Source organism: Artibeus jamaicensis, unplaced genomic scaffold (assembly GCF_021234435.1).
Source record: "Artibeus jamaicensis isolate MK-2021 breed Jamaican fruit bat unplaced genomic scaffold, CSHL_Jam_final contig_956, whole genome shotgun sequence".
NCBI classification, from domain to species: Eukaryota; Metazoa; Chordata; class Mammalia; order Chiroptera; family Phyllostomidae; genus Artibeus; species Artibeus jamaicensis.
Window position 1 is genome coordinate 1,398,677 of NW_026522021.1, and position 23,243 is coordinate 1,421,919.

Consider the following 23,243-nt stretch of genomic DNA (forward strand, 5'->3'; position numbering starts at 1 on the left):
CTCCCATGTTCCCCACAAGGCACCTGGCCTGAAACCCAGGCATGTGCTGTGACTGGGAATCGAACCTGGCTTCACAGGCCAGGGCTCAACCCACTGAGCCCCACCAGCAAGGCAGAGTGAAAAGGGTGGAGGCCTTTGGTCTCTCTTCCTCTTCATATTAAGACACTAATCCCATCACGAGGCCCCACCCTCCTGGCTTCATCTAAGCCCAGTCACCCCCCAAAGGCCCCACCTCCAAATGCCATCTCACTGGGGGTAAGGCTTCAATATACGAATTTTGAGGAAGCATGACATTCATTTCATGACACAGTAGGATATGATATGATATGATATGATATGATATGATATGATATGATATGATATATGATATGATATGATTATATATGATACAAATTGGACTTATTATGAAGCATTCTTGCTCCCCCCAAAAGTGACAATCTAATCAAACCTTTACATCTAATCTTCAATGTAGAAGAGATACAAGGAGCAGAATATCAGATTACATGCACCACTTTGAAACAAGCCAAACCTAGAACACGGACGTTTCTTCAGGACAGCTGGCCTCCGTCAGCACGTCGGCGTCCTGGGGGGCAGCGCTCCTTTTCAGGAGAGCAGACGCTCCTGCGTGAAAGGAGACTAAAGAGGCGCAACAACAAAGGGACTCTACTTAGATCCAGATTTGAACCCACTAACAGCAATGAATTTTTTTTTGACAATTGAAGAAGGATGAGTGTAAATTGGATTTTAGGTCAACAATAAGAAACAAAAAGTAACAGTAGCAAGAGCTCAGGTGTACGTGACTATTACTGGTGAAGTGAACACAGAGTCTGGGATTTGCTTTAAAACACTGCACACACACAGAAGGAGTATTTGGGGGTGGGGGGAAATACGGGAGACAAAAATAGTGGTTGGCAAATCCCAGTGAGGGCTCTTGAGGGTTCATTTTACTCTCTACTTGTGTACAGACTTGAAAATATCCACTGAAAAAAATTAAATGCAATATATATTTAAATGTCCCCAAATCAAAAGGTTCAGCTTCAGAGGGAGCAATGGTTCCCTCTGATTTTGCATCTTAGGGGACATCAGGCAGTGTCTGGACACAGTTTTGGTTGTCACAGTTTGGGGAGGCGGGGTGAGCTCCTGGCATTTAGTGGGCAGAGGCCAGGGCTGCTGCTGAACACCCTGTAGTGCATAGGATGACACCACAGCTGACCACCCAGCCCACACATTAAGGTCACTAAGCTTCAGAAACCTCCAGACAAAGGTAAGCAGTGTTGTAGATGCCCACGGGGGGCATCTGGCTCATCGGGGAAAGGCATTCCAAGAAAATGAAACATATGCAAAGAAACAGAGGCATGAGAAAAATATTTAATGCAGTGTAGCTGGTGCAGCGTACAGAGACAGAGGATGGGCTTCTGAAAGACAGCCTTTATCCTGGGGAGGGTGGATTTTATCGTGGAGGCCAGAGCTGCAAATACATCCCACCTGCCTGCACTTTCCTGTCCCACACCCATGGTGACATCATTTGATTGACCTGGCCGTCTTTCGCACTGAGCCCAGAGTCTGCCTCAGAATCCTTCTTAACACACTGACCTGGGCAGCTCCTATCAATCTGTGAGAGTTGACCTAAGAGTTAAAACCAGTCTGCCAAGCTGATGCAGGAGATGGCAGACCACCAAAGGGTTTTAACCAGGGGAAAGGCCTCTATGGCAGCTGAGAAAGGTCCGTTCATTGGGCAGATCTGCATTCTGCAAACCCAGCAGCTATGCACCCAATTCTGCTCTCCACGCCTTGCGCTCCCAGAAAGCCTCACACCCAAACCCAGGTTTCCATGGAGGACCCATCAGGAAATGGACCCAGGGAGATCAAGGAATACATGCAAGTTCACATTATTAATTAGGAGCAGGGCCAGAAGCCCCCACCCCACTGCAGTGAGGGCAGCAGCAGCCCTCAGAGCCACAGAGAGGCCCCCTTTGGGTCTTGCATTGAGAGGACCCTGCTCGTTCCTCCTCTCACTGTGTCCCTCCCATGAAATGACGAGTCTGTGGGGCCAAGAGGAAGTACCTATCCAATCTCCTGCCTCTTTCTAGACCTAGCTCTGGGGGTTCAGGTTCCCCACCCAAACGTCCCCAAGTCCAAATTCAAGGCCATGTCTCCCAAGCCATCCTTCTGAGGCTAAGGGGTGTAAACTGAACTTGGACATGCAGGTCGAAGGGTCTGTAAGCCTGTGCATAACCCTCGCAGTGTGAGAGAGATCCAGGGTAAAAGATGAGCCAGGGCCAGCCATCTCCCTCAACATCTCCCAGAGCAGAATTCTAAGGCATCTAAGAACTCCTCATATGAACCTGGTTTTCCAAGTTGTTGTGAAGGCATGTTCATCAAGGCTGGCAACAGATCCTACTTAACCTACTTAGTTAATCATCATTAGATATTTAGCCTGACAGTAGGTGACTTCCCTTTGTCCTTGGGCCCCAGGCCCTGTACAGGAGTAAGTGGTTTATGGAATGAGTGCCATTCTTCAGGGGAGAAAGCCGCCCTGTCCTTTGTCCCCTGGCCCACGAACCGGCTCTCCAGGCACACTCACTCCCACCTCTGCTGAAGTCCAGCAGCTGGTCCCACAGCTCTCCTGACTCCCCTGAGGGGAGTACTCTCTAAGAATTAACACTAAAAATTTATCTTTTATCTAAAGTAGAACTTCTCCCTCCTCCACCTGGGAGATGTGCACCACGGATGGGGTCAGGCCTATCTCTGGTCTTACCCCGCGTACCCCAAACCCCAATCACTTGCTGCTGTTCTGGCCGCTTTCAGGCTGGATATAGAGATGAACAGAAGACAACAGATGAGACCCTTAATAAATATCTGTGGGAGGGAGTGAGGGAAGCGGGTGAGATTTGCATGCTTTAAAGAGTGTCCCAAATGTATGCTCTTTAGAAGAATTGGGGCACTGGGCAGGGTGGGGAGGTGGTAGCTGGGGGCTCAGTCTGTAGCACAGCCCTGCAGTCAGTGAATGTCGTGTTTCCCTTTGGCTTTTATTTGGCATCTGAATGACTCAGAGAGTCTACTGGATACAGCCCTCTGAGGAATTGGGGTCCTTTTCTTTTTGCCAAAATGGCTTAAACAAAAGGCTTATGATGGAGGTGATCAGAGCAGAGCACTCCTGAGTAAGGCAAGATGCCCCTGACACATGTGAGATGGGACGCCTGGCCCAGGAGGGTGGGCACAGGCAAACACACACACATACACACACACAGATGAGAGCCATGTCCAAAAATCAGGTACCAACAGGAGCAATACTGTGAAATAAAGGAAGACTGTCAAAAACAGTTCTGTTGTTTTGCCTGTCAGCTGAGACCAAGCCACTATAAACAAACGTACGAAGCCAAAGCTGGGAAGTACACCATTTCCAATGCCATCCCCACACCCTCTGCTTCTGAGGCTCTTGAATTTCAAGGACACGGGCCACCTGTGACTGATGAGAGAAAAAATGGGCTACCAGGCCAGCTGAAGCCTGCAATGCCCAAATGGGGCTTTGCGTGGAAGGGCTCAGTTACACTCTGGAGCATCAATCTCCAGATCTGGAAGCTGCCCCAGGACTCCATAACACCTCCTAGTATTCTATTTGGGAATCTATTTTCCACAAATTCATCCAGATCCTCCCTGAACGTGATTACTCACTCACTCTCTTCATGGGCTTAACCTTCAGCTCTTCTCAGAGTGCATATTCCAGGCTGCAGGAACTGGTTTTTTCCTCCCACACCATTTAACTACAAAAGTAATGCATGAATATACACTCCTATGCAAACAAGATGCAGACAGAGGGAAAAAAAGCAAACTTCTCTTCTACTCTCTCCCTTCTCCCCACCCTAGCCCCAGGTCTCTCCATATAGGTAACCATGGAAAATGGTTTCTTACAGACTTTTTTCCCATCCCAGGCACTTATACACCTAGACAAAGATCAGAATTTTTTTCATAAATGAGATCATGCTCAACATATCATTCTGCAACATGAAAAGCTTACTTTTCAGACTATTCTCACATGGAACTGTGCAGAGGCCACACTACCATGGGTGTTTGGAGAATCGAACCTTTGGGTGAGTAGTTCCAAACAGAATGGGGGAAATAAAAGTGCATGCAAGGCTTCCCAGAAGCATTTTTATAAGCTTTTCTGAGTCTCGCCTTCTTATTCAGCCACCTAGTGTACGTTCTTCCCAGCACAAAATATCCCTGTCTCCTTCCTGCACGACATTGCCAGAATTCATCGTGGTCGCCCTCCCAGGTTTGGTAAATACCAGGAGGAGAAAAGACCTGGGGTCTGTCTCTTGCTGTCCTCCAGAGCAATAAGCAGAATGGTGTCAGGAGGCACAGGAAGTCAGTCCTGGGTTGCCACTGACCTGAGGGCCTCTCTCTGGGCCTCAGTTTCCTTGGTTAAAGGAAAGATGGTAACTACAAACGTTAACCCTGGAATAGTTTTAGGATCAAAAGAAACGGGTGCTTTGAATGCAGGTTGTGCGTTCCAGAGAACCACTACAGCCGTGTGAATAGTAATTAGTACTAAGTGGGGGAAAGTTAATTTCGATTGATTTGCCCAAATGAGGTTTGAAAACTTTTACTTGCGTGCTTCCGAGTTTTCTAGAGGAACTCGACCCCGGAGCTAGGAGACTCGGCCCTAATCTTCGCCGGGGTGGCCAGGGCGCCACCTGCCGGCGGAGGAGGAGGCCGCCGCGGATGCCGGCACCGCGGGCTCAGTGACCCGGCCCCCACTGAGACCCACGGCGGATCCGTCCCATCCGAGCCGGTTCCACGTCTCCCGGTGGCTCGCTGTCCGCAACCGAGGTTCCTGCGCGCACCTAGCCCCCAAGATCGGACAGGATTGCCCCTTCGGTGCCCCTGGGCAGCCTGCAAAAGAGGCGGGGGACCTGGACGAGCGGCCTCGGCAACCCGGGAACCTGCTGCCCAACACAAAGCCGCGGTCGCGCAGGTGAGCGCGGCGGCGCCACGTGAGTCGCCGCACGTCCCGGGACGGAGCCGCCCGGGCCGCTCAGCCCACGCCGCCTCCCCCGGCCTTGCCTCCGGTTTCGGCCACCTCCGCCCGAAGCCGGGCGCCGAAGGGGAGGAGGTTGGGAGGGCAAGGAAAAGAGGGAGAGGGCGGCCCCGCACCTTCCGTCCCTCGTCCCGCGCCCCCGCCCCCACCGTCCTTGTCTTCAGCCCTCGATCACTCGGGTCCCCGGGCCCCGGTCCTCGAGCGCCGTGCGCCCCCAGGCCCCGCCGTGGCTTCGTTACTCACCGGCGCCCCCCGTAGCCGCTGCCCGGAGAGCCGGCGCCGGGCTCGGGGTAGCCGTGCTGCTGCAGGGCTGCGGCCGGGAAGGGGTAGAGGAAGCCGGTGCCCAGCGCCGACCCGCAGAGGCAGCAGCACGCCCAGGGCAGGAGGAGAGCCAGCTTCATCTTGCGCGGCCGCCGGCGGGGACCCGCAGCCCCAGGCGGGAGGACGGCGGCGAGCGCACCGGCGACCGGACCGAACGCGCAGCCCCCGCCGGAGAAGAGCGAGGGAGCCGGCGAGCGGAGCCCGGGTCCGAGCTGAGAGTGTCTGGGGGGCGCCCACGCCTCTCCGGGGCCGCCTTTTAAAATTCAGCGAGGTGGGCTCTACGCCGTCAAAGGGGGCGTGGGGCTTTCTCATTAACCCTCGGCGGCCCGGGGCCCAGGAGGCGGCAGCGGCCGCGGAACCGGGGCTCGAACCCCGCCGGGAGTCCCAGAGGCCGAAAAGCCCTGAAAACCAGACCTTGCGCCAGGGTCCCCGCGCACACACTCTACAACCTTCCCAACCAAACCCGCTCCGAGTCCGCAAATGCTTGTGGAGCACCCACTCCTTGCCGGGAAACTTCACCTGGTAAAGTTGTTTAAATCCCCACAACATTGCTCTAGTAGGCTCTCTCCATTTTTCAGAGGTGGAAACTGAGGCTCAAAAACATTAAACCAGAAAAATACATGCTCCTTTCCAGGGTTCTTTGGACCAAACCATTGCACACTCAGTTCCCCCGCCTTCTCCTTCAGCCCTTCCCTCCGCAGCTATCTCTTCAGGTGCGAAGTGACTGGGAATGAGAGAGCTCTCCGTTTGGAGGAGAATTGGTCCCTAGAATCTCAGATGCGTGAGGCATCCAATCTGGCAAGATGCTGGGGAAGGTATAATACATTCTCGCCTTTTACAGATGAAGAGGCTTGAGTTCCAGTCCACACGTGGGCCCTCCACCACAAGCTGGTCTTCTCTGGGCTGCACGATCCCCACGGCTCTTCACCCTGCCCGAGACAGACGTGACCCGAGCCCATCCTGTGCCTCCTTCCCCAAGTTGGGAGTCTTTTTCTAATTCTGCCAAAAGCATCCTGGGGGCTGGTAGAGGCCCTGAGGCGGGCTCTGCCCCTGCTAACAGTGGAACCGTCTGTAAAATGCCTGTAGGACTGGAGAGAAGGCATCAAACATGGAAGCGCCTAATGGCCTGCAACGGTTTGCTGGCTTTTGTCCTCTTGTTTTCATACTCCAGTATGTACCCCATGTGCTCATGCCCTGTAGGTACCCACCCCTGGAGCACACGTCCCAGGATACCACACCCAACCCACTGCACCTCTCCCCGGCTGCCCGTCCTTACCAACTCAGCTCCCCTGAATCCTGCCTGGGTCTTTTAAATGCAACATCCACACTTCCCAAGTGCAGAGTCTCCATCAAGGAATCAGAATGGGTAGAGCCCAGCTCAGAGTGGACAGCCCCTAATGGGAACATAGCTGGGACTTAGGACCATTTCCTTTCTCTCACTCATCCCTCTGGCAAGGCCTAAAAGATTTGGAGAATTTTGGTTATCAAGGGACTTTCAGTGCCTCCCCCAAAAAGAATCTGCACTGTGCTCCTTGGGCAGCTGGCCAACACAGAATAAGTGGTGAGGTCATCCCCCCGACCCAGGAATTTGTAAGCATTCTGTCTTCCTCCTTCCCCTCCTTTACTTGCATAATGGGATCTTAAAGACCAGAAAATTCCATGTTGCTGTGAATTGGCTTCATGCTGCAGACATTACAGTAAGGGAACAAGACGTTTGTTTTTTATTTTAAATCCATTTTTCCAGTGCCTGGGGCTGCACCCAAGCTAGAGGGACCAAGGAGAGGAAGGGAGAACACTACTCCGCACGTTGCAGGATTCTCTGAGAACAGAAAGCTCCAGGAAAAAGAATGAATACACCCCAGAAACTTCAGGACTGAAGCAGTTGTCCAAGTTTGGTCCTCCTCTTCACACCAGGGCACTAAGTTCATTCTGGCCCCGTGAACATGTACCAAGAAATGTCTGTGTGTCCACCATTGGGCCAGGTGCAGTGAAGGCTCTTAGAGAAGCAAATAACATCATTCTCACCCTATAACAACATGCTTACACTATTCTTTAGGAAGGCATTAAAATGGCCTTTTTCTCTTCAAAAGGCAGTAGGCAGTACAGACAAATAGTCTGCAAACAGGAGGCAGTTCCATTTAGATGGTGAGGGTTAAAAGACAAAGATGCTTCAAATCAAGAGAAGTATTATTACCCACATTACCCAGACCAAGAAGACCCAGGTCAGCTCCTGACTCCCCCACTAACTTACTGAGCGACCCAGAGTAAACAATGAAGAATGGGCTGGCTGGTCCTCGAAGATCTTTCCAGCTCTGACCTTCTGTAATGCTCCTTTCCCTTCACCGTCCACGATGGAGGGAAAGGCAATGGTGCATATACCGAACCTTGCTGAACGGTCACTCTTGCAGGCAAGATTCGCAGCTGCAGCACCCTCAGCAAGGCCACAGGGGCCCAGAAGAGTAGAGAAAGGTTCTGTGGCACCACACGGTAAACTCCGCACCACCACCCAGAGCTCCAGTTAGTAGAGTCCAGTGCTAAGTACCAGCCGTGTGACCGTGGACAAGTCATTTAACCCCTCTGAGCATCCTCATCTGTAATAATACTAATAACAACAGCACCTAACATATGGCTTTGCTTTTTAAAAAGTCCAGTGAATTATTCACATCAAGTACTTGGAATGGTGCACCTGACACATCGTGATGATCACTAAGCTTAATTATTATTATTGAATATTTGCAAGGTTTTGGTGAGGGATAGAATTAAAGGACACACCTTCCTCAAAGCCCCAGGGTTGGGACAGCCAGTTGGTTCATACCTGGAAGTGCTCAGAGATTTCTCAAAAAACTCGGACTCCCAGGATAACACAATACCTCTTACCTCCGTGGTCAACAATTTAAAACAAAACTTCATTTTAAAATGGATACTGATGATATTGGGTAGGGTGCGCCTTTGTGTGCCGTTTACACTACTTTGCAATAGATGACACACTGGAGGTGGGCAAGAGTGGGGTAGTCGGAGCGGCCCTGGAGACACTGGGACGGTCGTGCCCTGGGCAGGCCTATAGCGTTTCAAACATGGACATCCCTGGTTCACCTCTGATCAGCCCTCCACACAGTGCTCGTCTCAATATTTCAAACCACACCCTCCACATTCCCTAGATGCATGTGCAAATATCAGTAGAGGCAGATGCCATTGTTCCCAAGAGCCCAAAGTGAGGATTAAAGGCTTGGAGCTGGGACCCTGTTGTAGAGCTGGCACCTTCTCCCCCAGTTCCTTGGTGACCTTCGCTGATCACCTAACCCCAGAAACCTCAGTAAAATAAAAACTGGACAAGTAAGAGTCGGATGTGTTTCACTAACTTACTTCCTCAACCCTTACTTCCTGAAACACAGCCAGGCAGGCCCTCTCAAAATCCGGGTCTTCCAGATGCGGAGATGAGAGAAAAAGTGATTTTCCTGGGATCCTGTGCTCTCTGCTTTCTGTAAGTTCAAAGGCACCTTAGAACCGAGGTTGTTTCTTCAAGGAGGGATCAGATTTCTCGGTGGAAGAAGACAAAGCCACCCCTCCCCGTCGCCACCAGAGAAGTGGGCTCCTCCGCAACTGTGTTTTCTGATAAGAAAAGATCAGTCAGCATCCTCTCCAGCAGACAAAAAGCAGATCTTCGCTTCTGCTGAAGTCAGCAGAGAGAGCCCCCGAACAAAGAAGTAAATACCCATCAAGCTGGAGCCAAGGTAAATATTGACCTTCTGGCATGATAAATCCTCCTGTTAATCTAAAACAGAACCCACCCCCTCCCCCCATTGCCCTATAGGACATGGATCCTGCAGTTCTCCTAGAAGTTCTGGGAGGCAATGTAGGAACAGAGTGATTGTCCTGCTGATTTCTCCAGCAGCCCACGTCCCTGCTGTTCTAATGCCAGGGCCGTACAGAAACCGGCTGACGTTGACTCAAGGTAGCAGGAAGGTCACGACAGAAGGGCTGCTTTGTTCTGCTCCAGACTTGTGCTTGACCAGGACAAAATATGAACAGAACATGGGTATTTTAGCGATGGACCCTGAATTTTCTTTACACAGACACCCCCAACATTTCACCCAGGCCCCGTAAAAGGGAATTCTGTGCTCAGCATTCCTACAAGTGTAAGCCTACCTGCTGGTCCAAGTGCTGGCAATGAACTAGGCACCCAGAAGACAGCAGATTAGGTGGCTGTTACAAAATAGCCCATGATCTTAAACAGAAGTCTTGTTTTTTTTAAGTACTAAAAGCAAAACCCACAACACACCGTAAGGTACGGAGTGTACCCGATTGCCCAGGCTGAAAGCCCGACTAAACGTGGTGAGAAGTCTGGCTAACGCAGCCGCAGCTAAACAAATGCCTCCCCGGGGGGTGAATGAGATTCGCGGTGACGGATGATGAAAGGGCACGTCTTAGCCTGCCGGGGCTGCTACAACAGCGCACCATTCATTAACTGGAGAATTATAAACAACAGAAATGTACTTCTCACAGTCCTGGAGCTGGAAGCCTGAGATCAAGCCGACAGCAGACTAAGTGTCAGGTCTGCCTCCCAGTTCCTAGAGAGCTGTCTCCCCAGGGTGTCCTCGCCGGGTGGAAGGGGTGGGGGAGCTCCCCGGAGTCCCTCTCATAAGGGCACTAATCACATCTGTGAGGGTTCCACCCCCATGAACTAGTTACCTCCCAAAGGCATGGCCAATGCCATCACTTTGGGGGTTGGGATCTTAACATATGCGTGGGGAGGTGGGGGATTCACACAAACGCTCAGCCCACTGCAGGGAACTACAGCTATAGAACAAAAAATCGGCAACGCCCCCCGGTTTTACTGTGCTGACTTCACAAGCTTTACCCTGGCACAGGCAGGAAGGCGGCAGGAAGTCCAGACAATGAATCCACATCACGATGTTCCACCCAACAGTGCCCCAGGCCGAGGGCTTGTAGCAGGGAATCTGCCCAGCACTCCCCCCGCCCGGCTCTCCACAGCCCCTTCACTGCCCAGTTCTGCAGTTCAGCATTTGGAGCCCCTGCCACAGAGCTGGTGGTAAAATAAACCATCAGTGAGTGAAGAGGAGAGCTGCCAGGGCAGGTAGGAGAGGGATGTCCTCTTCAGAAAAGGAGAGGCTGGGGGAAGTGAGCCAGCTTTTTTAAGCCATGCAGGAAACAAGAATTAAACTTGTCTGAGGATGAATTGCGGACCAAAGGATGAGAGATGTCAACTGAATGGATACAAGGAAGAACTTCACGACAGGTTGGATTGAGCTGCATGAAGGCTGGGGTGGCAAGGGGTGAGCTCTCCACCCCTAGAGGGACCCAGGCAAAGAGTGGGGTAACGACTGGTAGAAACATTGTAATTAAGCAGAAAGCACTACCGATGGCCCTTAGACTGTGATTCTAGACCTTTCTTGCCTTTCTTGGGAAGGCAAGAAAGGGATTTAAACAACTGTAGAATTTCCCCCAAACAGGCATGAATAAGTATCAGACACTCCACTGGTACTCACCAATGCCTGGGTCTTCTGTCCACTCGGGACACAGAGAAGACCCCCTTGGAAGCCTCCTCGCTGCCAGGCAGAGCCACGTGACTAGCTCTGGCCAACAGATTGTGAGCAGAAAGAACCTGTGCCACTTCTGAGCCAAAGAGAGAAGAGAGTATGGGTTCTCCGGGCTCTCTTAGTTCCTGTCACGGCAGACCTTCCCTGGGCTGGACCCTTGTCAGCCCGAGTCCCTGAGGGCAGAAGACAACTCCTCCACCCACTGTCCCCTCTAACTAACATTGGACATCTTTTGTTTTGAGATGTCGGTTGTCATTGCAGCATCCCATATGCATGGTTTGGTGGCTTGGTGCAAAGTGGCCTTTTGCCCTGCAGTAACTATTAGAAAATGACCTCATGAGGGCAAGGTTGGACCTTTTGATGCTTATCCATCTTCACTTTTGCACGACCTGGGTCATTTCCCAGCTGTGTCTCCCACTCTCACTGAGCAAACTCTCATCCATCACAAACCAGACTGCATGGGCCCTGGTGGTACCCAGTCAGGTTAGATGTAATTTTGCCCTCAGTTGGACTTACAGGATCCTTAGGAAGGCTATAAATAGACATTGTCCCTAATGCCGTACGATCCAAAGTTAACAACTCAGAGAAACAAGTGGAGGCTAAAAGTCCAGTGGTGCTTTGGGCAGGAGCATGGCAAAGGGGCAAAGGCAGGAGTATATGCTGGGTTAAAAGGGCTGGGGAGTGGAACAGCTGGGAAGGAGCTCCCAACACACCTGTGCACACACCAGGTGCATGCATGTACCTACAGGCACAAACGAAGGCTTGAGAGAGACCATCTCCCAAAGGAGCTGTCCAAGTGAGTGAGGGCTCTGCGTTGCAATGCAGTCTGCCCCCTGACACCTTTGTCCCTCTACCCCTGACTCTAGAATTTCAGCCTCACCCCCAGCTCCACCCAGGAGTCCAGGGCTCATGCAAAACCCATGAGGAATTGTCATTTGTGGGGTTTGGGGGACCAGGCTCAGGCTAGAGGTCGCCTGATCAGGGAGTCAAGATCCAAAGTCAGCGAGCTGAGCAGGGTGAGGATTACAGACTCAGGGAGCAAAGTCAAAGATGTGTGCAAAAGACAGGTATGACAGGGAACAAGCCCTCAACCTGGGCGATCAGCAACAGGGTAGTGCTGCTGCCCCTGCTCGGTCCTGTTGCTCTGCATGCCCCCATCCTCTCAGTGCCCTACGCTGTTGCCTTGGACCACCCTCAGACATCTTCATCCCCATCTCCCAGAGGCCTTCAAACTCAGCAGGTTAAGAGCTGAACTCCATTCCGGGGTCACTGCCTGCCCACACCTGAGCAAGCTAAGGAAGGGTACCCCCATTATTTGGATGGACACAGCCCCGGGTACGCTCAGCCCACAGAGCCCAGGCTGGATGTCAGCTCCCGCTCACTCACCTGCAGAGGTGAGCAGGGCCTGTTCAGCCCTGTGGGCCAAGCCCCACCCACATGGGTTTCTCCGTGTGCCCACCGCCCAGAATGAAATCCAGCACCCCCTGCCCCATATCTGGTGGGGTCTACATGCCTGCTCCACTGTAGATAGATCTTAGATCCTCTCTCTGTGCACATCCTCCCCTGCCAGCTCTCACAGCTGCTGCCAAGGTGTGTGTTCTGCCTGGCTTTTGTCAGGTCCCCTACAGGCTTTGGGAATAACTCCCCAAAAGGTGCCCTTGCCTCCTGTGTCCCCTCCCTCTACCCTTTCTTTTGTGCGGCTGCCAGAAAGTTCCTCCCAAAATACAGCATGATTCCCTCACTCTCAGAAACAGACCTCTGCTGGCTCCCCATCCTCACCTCCTTGATGGAGCCCTTACGTCCTCTACCACCTTTTCCTGGCCTGTCTTCCTGTCTATCCTCCCCCATCAAACACGCACCTTCCCCTCTCACCCTCTCTCCATCCCTACACCCTCTCCCCATGAGCTAAACACAGAGCAATGCTGGGAGTCCCTCAACGGGCCGAGATCATCCCCATCGCCGTGGCTGCACAGGCTGCTCCCTCTGTACAGAATGCCCTTTGCCAGAGACTGAAAATTTCTGCCCCCCACTCCATAATTCATATGTTGAAATCCTAATCCCTAATGTGGTAATACTAGGTGGTATGACCTTCGGGAGGTGCGTAGGTCCCGAGGGTGGAGCCCTCCTGAATGGGATCAGTGCCCCTATAAAAGAGACCCCACAGAGCTCCCTCACCCCTTCTGCCCTTACAAAGGGATGGACGTCTGTGAACCAGGAAACAGGTGCTCACCACATCACATCTTCCAGCACCTTGGTCTTGGACTTCCTAGTTCCGCTCTTGCTGTCTCTTCATGGGGAGCCTTCCTCAGGATCTAGCTCTTCACCAACCCCCGCAATAGGACCGAAGCCCACTCTGTGCTCCAAGAGATCTTTCCGCAGCCTTTTCCGTGGACCCACTTCCCCTTGCCATGCTTACTTCTCAACACAATTGCCATCTTCCCCACAACACGTTGCACACACCAAGACCAAAAGTGATTTCCCACTCATCACACCTCCTGGATGTAAAAATTACCTCAGTCAAAGCTTAGTAAACATTAGCTGGATATCTGGGTAACTCAGTGAACTCTTCAGTTCATTCTCCTGAGACCCCAGGAAGAGGAGAGCCAGGGCCAAACTGCCCTCCCAAGGGTGGCGTCTGGAGGACACGCATTAAAGTGTTGGGCCCTGACCGACATGATTGTGCTTCTTATTTCTTGACATTTGGCAAAAAAGGAGAGAGAACCACCAATGAAAATGTTAAGTGAGTCCTGTAGGTGGCCAGACCCAGGATGGAATTGCCATTCATTCTGAGAGGGACGGTGCCTGACCTGCTCATATCTTTATCCAAGATTATTGAATTTAGCACTTAAGAAAGAATTGTCAGTTGTGATCTTCAAACCAAACAAACGTCTGCAGGTAGCCTCGCCAATGTCGGCCCACCATCATCTCGTAAGGACTCACCATGGAGGTACGTGATCTAAAACACCTTCCCCGTGCCCCTCAGAAGGCGTGTGTTGCTGGAAACCACACGGAAGGCAGGCCGTACTCCCTGCGGGGTGGCTTGGATACCAAGGCCCAGAAGAAAGGGAGAGAATGAAGGGTCGTTCCACTTGGTAAAACCTTATTGCAATTTACTATTATGAAGTGTCCGTTTGAAGTTGAAACAAGTTCTAGATAAGCCCTTCATTGAGAAACCAGGAAAAAAAAAAGGTGGAAGTGGGGAGAAAAAGCGGTCAGAATGGAACTCTGATTAGAGAGTCATTAATTAAGACCATGAAAGTCCTGTGGATTTTCCTTTGATGGGAAAAATGGAGGCCTGCAGAATTAAAGGCTTTGGAGGGAAATCTCTTCGTGCTAAAAAAGGCAAAAATTATTTCAAGGGTTTTCAAATCAAGGCATTATTAAAGCTAAGGTGTCGGTTGCAACCAGAAGCCCCTGTCAATTGAATCAAAATCTTATGGGGATGAGGGGCACAAAGCAAGTAACCCATTTTGATTCAAAGCCCCGTGCAGCTCTCTGACTCCACTCAAAGGCACTTTCAGTCTGGTACGTGCACTCTCCCAGGGCCACCCAGGGGACCTGGCCATGGGGAAGCAGCCCCATGGTCCAGCACACACCTCCTGGTGCCACCCAGGGGTTGCTACCCTTTGCGCAGGTGTCAAGCTCAGGGCGAGGAGCCCACCTGGTCCCGCGGGAATCTCTCCCTGGTCTTCCTCTGCAACCCCCAGGCTCTCGAGCAAGCATTCAGGTCCAGCGGGACCCCAGCTGAACCACTTTCTCTGGGTGCTTTGAACAACTTTCTTAACCGAGGTTAAGAAAGCTTCAGTTTCCTTCTCTCTCTGTAAGGTGGAAAGAATGTTCTCCCCTAAGGTCACTAGGAAAATTCATCCCTACATACGTTCCTACATATAAAGTCAGAAAAGGGCCTGGCCTATAGAAGCTCAAGGTGTGTTACTTAACTTCCTCTCTGCCACCATCCCTAAGTAGTAGCTTTCAGAAAACATAGTTTCAGAATGCAGATTATTCATTCCCTTCCAGGCCTTTCTGGAGGGTGCCAAGCATAAGGATTTAATCTCACTTTGAGCCTGACACTCAGGCCAAAATGCCCTCTTGGCCTTATCTCTTGTCCCAGCTGCTCTCCCTCTAACACCTCCAATGGCTCCCTGTTGTCTACAGAATAAAGTCTGAACTTTCCTTGGCCTGGCAGGCAAGGCCCTTCACCACCTGGCCCCAACTACCTTTGTAAAACTATCTCTCACCACTCCCTTTCACATACATAAACCTCAGACAAGCTATATTTATAGGGTTGGGAAATCACAGCAGCTGAGACTGCCCATGGCTCGGTGCCCAGGACCCAGAGGTAAGGGCACAGTTCTGTCCTCAGGAGCTGGAAAGACGGATAAGCGAACCCACAGGTGTAAGCAATATGACACCTGCTGAAATGGAAACGTGCATGGGGTGTTGAGGAACCGCCAGGAGAGGGCCCAGCCGCTAGGTCAGCGTCTGGGGGTTACAGGTGTCTCAGAAGAGACCTGTGTGCGCTAAGCATTAGGCATGAGTAGGAGTTCACTGGCGAGAAAATGAGGAGGGTGTCAGAAGGGGCAACAGCCTGAGCAGGGAATGTCACAGAGGCAGCCGAGCCAAGAAGATGTGGGAGAGGGACAAAAAACGAGGCCACATGGGCTGGAATGACGGGGACACAGCATTAGGGACTTGGGAGGCCAAAGCTGTTCCATTTGCAGGGGATGGGGCACCTCCGAAACAAGAAATAATCAGATTTGCATTTTGGGATCATTTCTCTGGGTGCAGAACAGGAGCAGGGAAGGTTAGAGCCTGGGAAAACCAGTTCAGAGGCCCTTGCAGAGGAGGGCTAAGAGCAAAACTTAAAGATTAGTGGACATGGTGTCGAGGGAGCAGAATCCTCAGAACCTGCCGACCAATTAGACCTGCACCGTCACATCCCGTAGCCGCCAGCACATGCGGCCACCGAGCTCTCGGGAAGCAGCTGGTCCAACGTGAAATGTGCCGTCAGTGTAGCACACACACCAGATTTTGAAGACGTAGTTCCAAAATTTTTTTAAAAAGTAAAATATCTTACTAATAACCTTCACATTTCTTCTATGTTAAAATGGTCACATCTTTATACATTGGGCTAAATAAAATTGTTAGAATTAACGTTCCTTAATTCTTGTAAATGTTGTTAATGTGGCTATTCAAAATTCAAAATCCCCTCTGAAGCTGACGTGACACCGCTACTGAGCAGTGCTGGATGAGCAGGGCCGGGAAGCGGGCTCAGGTATCCAGGATGCCTCTGGGTCCCCACCCGGGGCACTGAGCAATAATAATGGTGGTGATGTGTGGCACACACAGCCCCGGCTTCCGGGATGCAGATACTGCCCCAAGCACCTTAACTACATATTGTGTTATTCCCCCAACAACATAATGAGATGGGTGCCATTATTATCTCTATTTTACAGATGGGAAAACTAAGGCACAGAGAGGTCATGGGCAGAGCTGAGCTTTGGACGCAGGCAGTTTGAGTTTGACTCCAGGGTCCAGGCCCATAGTCAGTACAAACACCACCCACCTCTTATAATGCCGTGAACTGAGCCTGGGGAGGGAGGAGCAGGCTGGCCAGGTGGAAAAAGGAATTCATTTGGGGATGCATTGAATGTGGGGCCTCTAGGATATCCAAGGAGATTTTTGTGGGGGAGGTCACCGAAGGGGCAAACCTAGAGCTCAGGACGCAAATCCATGCTGGAGACGGACTGTGAAGTCATGGAGCGGATCGTGAGATGCCCAGGAGGGAGCCCCGCCAGACCGCTCCTCACTCAGCCCGCCCTTCCCATCTCCCTCACCTCTGATGCCCCCACCCTGACATACACCGGATCGACTCATTTGAGAAATATTTATTAAGTGCCTAGAACATGCAAGACACTTTACCGTAAGAATGTGTTCATTGCAGCAGGAGAATCATTTGAAAGAAAAGCCCTAACAAAGCAGATTAAATTGGGGGAGGAAGAGACTTCTCTGCTCCACATAAAACTGGAAAGGAATATACGGTGTGTTCAGTGAACAGGCCAAACCAAGGCCCTGCTCTTAGTACTCTTACGTTCTGCTCAGGGCTCCCAGCAATAAACAAGAAAACAGCAGGCACGCCATTTGTAACTGCCAGGTGTTATAAGGGATGGAGAACACCGCTTTAGATGGAGAGGTGGAGGCTGACCTCTGGGAAGAGGTGACACTGAGGCAGACTTTAATGGTAGGGGGGAGTGCAAGGAGAATACCCACCCAAGGCGAGAAGAACTTGGGCTTTGAAAAAGTGCGATCATAGATAAAACAAACATGTAATGTGGGATCAGAAAAGGTCCTCCGGAAATCACTGCAAGTGTGACCTCCAGACATTACGTGCCTCGCGATGTGGTTCAACAGGGCCACTGGTGAAGAACTCCTGTCTGAAAGAGAAATGAAGCCTCGGTCTGATGAAGCCACTACATCTAACCATGAGTGTGTAGAAAATACAGAAGAGAGAGAAACAAATTCAACAACACCAGAAGGAAGCCATCAGCCAAGTTCAAACGCAGCACATTCTCTGAGCCAGTTGACCTGGTTTCTCCAAACATCAGTGGCAAGAAGGCAAAAAAAGAAAAAAGAGGGGGAGTTGCTATAAATTAGAAGGGACCTACCAAACGCATCGGGTTGGGTCCTGGAACAGAAAAAAGGGCATTGGTGGAAAAAGTGATGAAATATGAATGAACTCTGAAATGTAGTTAGTAGCAGTGTACCGATGTTAATTTCTTACTTTTGACAAACGCACCCTTGTTGTGTAAGGTACTGACGTTAGTGACAACCAGGGAAGGCGCACAGGAGCTCTGTGTTAGCTTTGCAATTCTTCTGCAAATCTGAAACTGTCACACAATGAAAAGGTAATTTTAAAAAGTTAGCCTTCGCTGGTGTAGCTCAGTGGATTGAGTACAGACCCGTGAATGAAAAGGGTCATCAGTTTGATTCCCAGTCAAGGCACATGCCTGGGTGGCAGGCCAGGTTCCCAGTTGGGGCACACAAGAGGCAACCACACGGTGATGTTTCTCTCCCACTCTCTTTCCCTCCCTCTCTCCCTCCTTTCTCTTCTCTCTAAAAATGAATAAATAAAATCTTTTTAAAAATTTAAAAAATAACCAACCTTATTAAAAAGAAAGTTAGAGAGATTTTAAAAGCGTAACAGCCAGATACTGTGTGTGGCCTTTGTTTGGACCCTGGTTTGAACAAATCAGTTGTAAAAACATCTCAAAGGCAATCAGGGAAATTTGGGTATGGACTGGATATTGGGTGACATTAAGGACCTGCTGTGCACTTTATTAGGTGTGATAATGGCAAGTGGTTGTGCTTTTAGAAAGCTCCTCTCCATTAAACACTTGTACAGACTGGTGAGACGGCACGGTGTCTGGGACGTGCTCTAAAATACTCAGAAAAACAAAGCCATAATGGTAGATAAACTGTGACTGAATGTGGGTGATAATTGTTGAAACACATGATGGGTATGTATTTTAAATTATCTGTATTAACAAGTGAAGAAGGAGAAGGAGAAAGAGAGAATGGGGGAGGAGGAAGAGGAAGGAAGGGAAGGAGGAGAAGGAAGTCTGCGTGCACCCTCCCCCAGTGAGAGGTTTAGAGGCTTCCCTCTGAGATGAACGGTCTGCTCTCCAGCTTGCTTTGTTTCCCTGGTCAAGCAGAGCTCACCGCCAAGGCACCAAGTGACATACTTTCCACCCTGACGATGGCATCACTAAGGTAGCAGCAGCACAGGGCAGTGCCAGGGCTTCGGGTCCTGGCATCACATCTGGCAGTCTTCATTCAGATCCTGGATGGCCTCGAAAAGTTAGTCCCCGCCTTGATTCTACCTTCCGTATTACAGAAAGTAATAATAGTGCCTACCTATTAGGTTGTTGAAAATTTTAGACGAGTTGATATGTGCAAAGTACTTAAGTTGGGCGTAGCACTAAGGACTCCAGACTGTAACCTGATTCCACCACCCGAAGGGACGGTTCTCCCCTCATGCCTGCGATGCCTCAAGTTCCCCATCCGCCAAAGCAGCTCTGTCTCTCGCTTTCCAGCCTCTCCTTGGCTGCGTAACACATCCCACAGGAATGCTGAGAATCGCCTCAAGTCCTTCGGCCACAACTGTGCCTTTTAGTTTTCACGTGCTCCTAATTTTCAAATTAAATTCTCTTGTTTTCATGGCCTTTGTCACAAACAATTTGATTAATCCCCTTCACCACTTTGGGAGACTTCACTTGGGTCAAAGAGATCTTTTTTCAAATAAGAACTTGCGAAACCTCTCCAGGCTCCCTTACAACTTGCTGACGACAGAATCAATGTGATGTTGACCCTCCATGCCCCACTTCCCAGGGGCCCCACGTCTGTCCTGTGGCACTGGGTAGGTTCTCCCCTGAAGTAAAAGGAAGCAGGCCTTTGTGATCAGCTCTGCCATTCTGCAGCCCAGTACCATCCAACCTTTGCACCAGAGCTGCACCATGGGCCAAAAGCTTGCGAGGGGCACTTAAAGGAACCTTCTCTTGACACAGTGACCTCACACACACACACTTGCTCTGTGCAGGGCAGGTATGTAGCTACTGAGTGTGCAGTTGAGGGCACCATACAACACAATCAAACCACTTCCTGCCTCCTAGTTCGCAGTGATCCGAATCTTTCCTCCACAGGCACCTTTTCGTACCAGTGGAGAAAGACAGGTCTGCGCAACAGCACTACACTGGAGTTGGGCCAGGTCGGCACAGTTATAAAGTCTGACAGTGGTGGAGCTCTGCCCAGGTGCCAGGAGCTGAGCTGACTCCCTTAGGTGAGTGAGCACATTTACCGTCACAACAGTCCTGCAACACAGGTGCTATTATTATGGCCATTCTATAGGCAAGATAATGGAGGCCCAAAGTGATTAAGTGGCCAGTTCCAGCTCATGCATCTGGGAAGTGGTGGAGCCAGGATTTGAACTTAGGCTGCCCAGCTGCAGAGCCTAAACGCCCTGTGCACCCGTCACTGCCCCCCACAGCCACCCACCCAACAGCAGCCAGGGACAGTGGCGCTCCAGTTTGTTGTGATGTTTTTCAGATGCCACTGAACTGCTTGGATTGCGCTATTTTGTTGGTGGTGGTGGTGATGATAATGATAATACTGGTGATGTGTGGTTGGTTGGTTGGTTAGCTGGTTAGTTTTACCTGAATGAATTAATGTCTGGCCACTACGAATTAATGTCAAACACCTTCATGTCCATTATCTCGTTTTATGTTCCTAATGAATCCCAGGACAAACAGCTTACTATTCTTATCTTACAGAAGCTAAAAAAATATTTACACTTACCTAAAGGCACATTGCTAGTACTGAGAGTTCAGAAAGCCTGAGTTGCCAATGACTATGGACAAGGGCCTTCAGCTCACAGACTACCAGCCCCAAATATCCACCAAGATGTCCAGAGAGCAGGCGGGAGCCACCCTGCAGTAGGGCTCTCCCACGGGCAACCGGCAGGAGGGCCGCCGCCGGAAATCCGCCCTCTGCTCCTTGTCACATCGCCTTGTGCCATCCTGACTGGCAGGCGCAGGACAGGAGGCAACCCTCTTCCTTTCCGCAGTCTGCTGTGAGATTGATTAGATAATGGCAGCACAGTGTTTCAAAGGGAAGTGATGGAGGAAACACCGTGTTTGTTTTTTGGATTGGTTCCCGGGAGACTTCAGACGAGATTACAGCCAATGAGTGGGTCTGCTCTCAGATTGCGGGGCTGTTTTGTGTGAGAAAGGAATTGTCCCCCCAAACAATTCCCGAGTCTCCTACCAGAGCTGCCGAAGTCGCCCAGCTCTGCTCCACACCCAAACGTATCTTCCCTCAGCTTAGCTGTCACACGAGGAAAAGGGACCTGACACAGTCAGTTCAACCACAGACAGATCCCGAAGTGTTGGCATGCACTTAGACATCCAGGTGTACCTTAAGTGAAAGACAATTACCACATGTTTCAGACCATGACCTTAATATGCATGTTTTATCGGGGGGGGAAGAAAATGAGATGCATAGATGAGACATATTATCAAACCAGACAGTTAGGATGGAAGGAACATCCCAGGACTTCTGGTCCAACCCCTTCCATGACCAAGTCTATTCTTCCCCTCCCAGGGCCACCAGCCCGTGCCTGCACATCTGTGCTCACTGGGCCGGTTGTACGTGGATTACCAGTTGACAAGTAAGAGCAGACACACTTTGCAGAAGTTAGCTGATATTTTTGACATAAATATCCCTATCTCAAACCATCGGCATCACTGGTTTGGCAACCTTGAGAATTAGTTTTACAGTGTCCGTTGACAACACTGCAGGGAAACAGACACTGCCATCCATTGCCGGTGGAAGTGTTGTACAAAATGACACCGCCTCGACAGAGGGCAACTCGGTTCTATTTATCCAAATCAACAGTGCACATCCCTTTGACCCAGCAATCCCATTTCTGGGGGTTTATGCTGCCTATACACCAGCACACATCAGAACTGAGGTACACACAGGCTTAACTACAACATGGTTTGCAACGGTATCCTGCTGGAAGCCACCAAGTGCACATCAAAATGGGTCTGATTAAAGTGTGGTACATCCACACAGTGGAATACTATGCAGCAATAAAAAGGAAATGAATGCTCTTCATGTACAAGCTTAGAAAGATCTCCACGCTATACTATCAAGTGAAGATAATAAAGGCATTAAACAGGATATGTTAGAATATGGTGCCTTTGTGCAACAAACAGAGAAATAAGACCATGTATTTATATTTGCTGATATGAGAAACAACACAAGACATATAAGAAAGTAATAAAAATGATGATCTACCTGGGGGAAATGTGGATGGGAGGGTGGGAGAAAGACTTCTTCAGGATTACTCTTTTTCTAACATTCTCATTTTGAGCCATTTTGAATCTGCTACCTATTTTAAAGCTCAAATAAAACAAAATTTAGCCCTGGCTGGTGTAGCTCAGTGGATTGAGTGCAGGCCTGTGAACCAAGGGATCAAGGTTCGATTCCCAGTCAGAGCACATGCCTGGGTTGCAGGCCAGTTCCCAGCAGGGGACTCACAAGAGGCAACCATACACTGATGTTTCTCTCCCTCTCTCCTTCCCTTCCCCTCTAAAAATAAATAAATAAAATCTTAAAAATAGGCCCTGGCTGGTGTATCAGTAGATTGAGCGCGGGCCTGCAAACCAGACAATCGCGGTTCGATTCCCAGTCAGGGCACATGCCTGGGTTGCAGACCAGTTCCCTGCAGGCCAGTTCCCAGCAGGGGACGCACAAAAGGCAACCATACATTGATGTTTCTCTCCCTCTCTCCTTCCCTTCCCTTCTAAAGATAAATAAATAAAATATAAAAATATGTATATGTATAATTAAATTAAACAAAGAAAACAAAATTTAGTCTTGAATTTTATGGATGGAAGTTAGTGAGCAGATATCAGAATATCCTACTTGTCCCAAGTTCTCCTGAGTTTTCTCTCCTCCATCCCCTCTGTCACTCGGCCTTCTGGTGACCCGCCTGTGCTATGGAATCTCCCATCCTTCCCCACGGGGAGAAGAGACCTCACCCTCCTCTCCCTTCTTGGGTGTTGCAGTCTCCAGAGACTCATCGTCCACCAGCTGCTGAAGCCCTGGCTGCTCTGAGGGGAAAGCTGAGGAAGGCTTCGGCGGTCCCACTCCAGTGTCCCTACCAGCCAGGGCTGCAGCTGATTCCCTCCCTGATTATTCACAGGCAAGCACATCTGCATGGTAAATAATAATTGTTTCAGGAGATGATGGAATCTAGTGTCATAGGAGAGAGAAAATATCTCTCCTGTCTGGAGAAACAGTGACTCTGGCTTTTTATTATTTATTTATTTATTTACTTACTTATTTATTTATTTATTTATTCTGGCTAGGGCATCTTTATGTATTCTGAGCCCCACCTGGAGCACAGGCACCACCGTAAGAAAACAGCTGTTCACAGCTCCTCCCCCACCTCCCCGCCCGCACCCTGTGCAGGGTGCTGGGCAGTGCAGGGTTTCCCTGAACACAGCTCTCCCACCTGTGAAAGGGGAACTGAGTTTTCCTGAACTTCACTGCACAATAACTAATGCTTCCAAATACATCTGATCGGTAAAAGGTTTAAACATACAGCATTAAAACAATAAAATCTGCAATCCATACCAAGTAGTAAAGACAAAGTCTATAAAGATAATTACGTTTCTTGAAAGTCCAAAAATACATATGCTGCCCTAGCCAGTGTGGCTCAGTTGGTTGGAGTGTCGTCCAGTAACTGAAGGGTCGCAGGT

At 50.3% G+C, this 23,243-nt stretch overlaps 1 protein-coding gene across 1 annotated transcript in view; it reads right to left on the reverse strand.

Annotated features, from left to right (window-relative positions):
- Window positions 1-5,617, reverse strand: part of COL26A1 (collagen type XXVI alpha 1 chain) — a 170,942-nt gene extending 165,325 nt beyond the window's left edge. The window contains exon 1 of the mRNA XM_037139114.2: window positions 5,285-5,617. Coding sequence (XP_036995009.2) covers window positions 5,285-5,442 — 158 coding nt within the window. The 5' untranslated portion in view covers window positions 5,443-5,617. The remainder of the gene's footprint in view (window positions 1-5,284) is intronic.
- Between the last annotated feature and the right edge of the window lie 17,626 nt (window positions 5,618-23,243).